The sequence below is a fragment of the Eurypyga helias genome, unplaced genomic scaffold (genome assembly GCF_000690775.1).
Source record: "Eurypyga helias isolate BGI_N326 unplaced genomic scaffold, ASM69077v1 scaffold22725, whole genome shotgun sequence".
NCBI lineage: Eukaryota > Metazoa > Chordata > Aves > Eurypygiformes > Eurypygidae > Eurypyga > Eurypyga helias.
Window position 1 is genome coordinate 9,772 of NW_010251091.1, and position 1,865 is coordinate 11,636.

The window sequence follows — 1,865 nt, forward strand, 5'->3', positions numbered from 1 at the left end:
CTTCAGCCCTCAGAAAGAACTCCCCCAGATCACTCAGGTTTGCACCAGAAAAGGTGGAAAGTAAAAAGAAAAAAAAAAACAAACACAAAAAAGAGAAAATAAAACAGTAAAAAGGTCTTACTCTAAGAGGTATGCTTCCTCTCCACCCCCACTTCCCAGTTAAGCCCAGCTTGTTTACACCACCAAAGCCAAATTAATCAGTGTTTGAACAGACTGACCTTCACTTTCACAAAAAGGGCCGTCATGACGATGGCGTAAATGAAGAGGAATCCATCCAGTAAGTAGCAGAGTCTTGGATCTGTCAGTCCGAGAATTGCTACGGCATCTGTACAGAAACATCACAGACATCAACCAACAAGGCCATTTGTATCACTCTGTGCTTGGCAGCATAAACGTGGCAGTGCTGAATGCTGCTTCATGAGAAAATGAGGGCAAGTCTGCAAAGGAGATGGAAATCTGAATAGGAATGATCGGATTGATGAGATCGGAACCACTGCTGCAGCTCCAACCCTCTCTCTAAACAGGGTCGGTTAGAGCAGGCCGTCCAGGACCTCAGTCAGCTGGGTTAGAGGATCTGCAAGGGTGGAAAGGTCTGCAGCCTCCCTCAACCAGACCGGGACATACTACCCAGAGTTTCCCACCCACAGAGCCCGGGCTGTGCTCCCTGCAGCTCCCAGGCGCAGCTCAAGGAGCAAGCACAGGATCTGCATGGAGATAACCAAGGATGGCTAACACCGCGGTTGCTGCAAGAAAGCCTCACGCAGAGCACTTGTTTGCTGAGAAAACCCAGCAGCATCTCCTGCAGGGATTTGTTACTGGGCCGGGCTAGGGGTTCCTTCACCAACTAACACTTGTGTGTGTGAGAGAAAATACGTCCATTTGACAGAATTTTAGGGAAGGGCTTCTCAGGACAAAATTTTGTGTGAGATGTAAAGAAAGATTGACACCACAGTAGTCGGCTGGAGATCCAGGCTGAAATCACTACTCTATTCACAACAGGAATTGGGAGATGCATCTCCCATATCCCAGGTTATATATTGTAAAGCGGCTGTGTCTTCCCAAGTGAGGGTTCTCTTGGGCTTCCAATATGGGGATGTTGGGGATCACTAATCACGAGAGGGGAACTATGGGCAGCAGGGACAGACTTTTAACCCCAGACGTCAGGACACATCCATGAGAGACCGTGAGACACCCCGCTGTGCTTTCCGTAGGAGAGGAAGGTTTTAAACCAGGAACCTCACCTGGCTGCTTCTTGTTGGACGGGTCCCCCCCTACGAAGAGTTTTAGATGTTATTTGTTTTTAAAAGAAGCGTTAAAACATTTCTGAGGGAGAAAAATCTACTACTACCCTAATTGAGAGCTCGGTAAAGTTGTTACTCTGAAAATATTGATGTTGATTTCCTAGTCAACACTGCATGTCTTTATACCCCAACTGCATCAAGCAGGACACAGTAATATTGTTGGTTTTCAGCAGCTAAATCTGATGAAACTGCTCCTGTATTAGTTCATAAACATGTAGTGAGTTCACAAATGTAGCTAAAAAAAAAAGAAAAACCAAAGCAATTCAGGTCAAGAAACTTAAGTAACTATAGATGCAATATGCAGCTCCAGGTCCATCCCCAAAGGAAAAGCTATATTACACATTTATTTAAAAAAAAAAAAATCCCTTAAAAATGAATGTGAGATGTGCTTTGTACAAAGAATTGGAGGGAGTTCAAAAGAGAGTGACAAGAATGATCAAGAGCCTGTGAAGCCTTTCAATGGAGACAAATTGAAAAGAACCGGTATGATTCATCTCCTTCCTAAGGTGAACAAAGCACGGCAGTTCTTATTAACCGCATGTGATGGAGGGTAGGTGAACCGCT

At 45.0% G+C, this 1,865-nt stretch overlaps 1 protein-coding gene across 1 annotated transcript in view; it reads right to left on the reverse strand.

The window, feature by feature from the left end:
* CD247 (CD247 molecule) overlaps positions 1–325 on the reverse strand; it is a gene marked incomplete at its 5' end in the record, with an annotated part of 8,277 nt that extends 7,952 nt beyond the window's left edge. Inside the window, one exon of the mRNA XM_010151904.1 lies at positions 219–325. Within this exon, the coding sequence (XP_010150206.1) occupies positions 219–325 (107 nt within the window). The remainder of the gene's footprint in view (positions 1–218) is intronic.
* Positions 326–1,865: the final 1,540 nt, after the last annotated feature.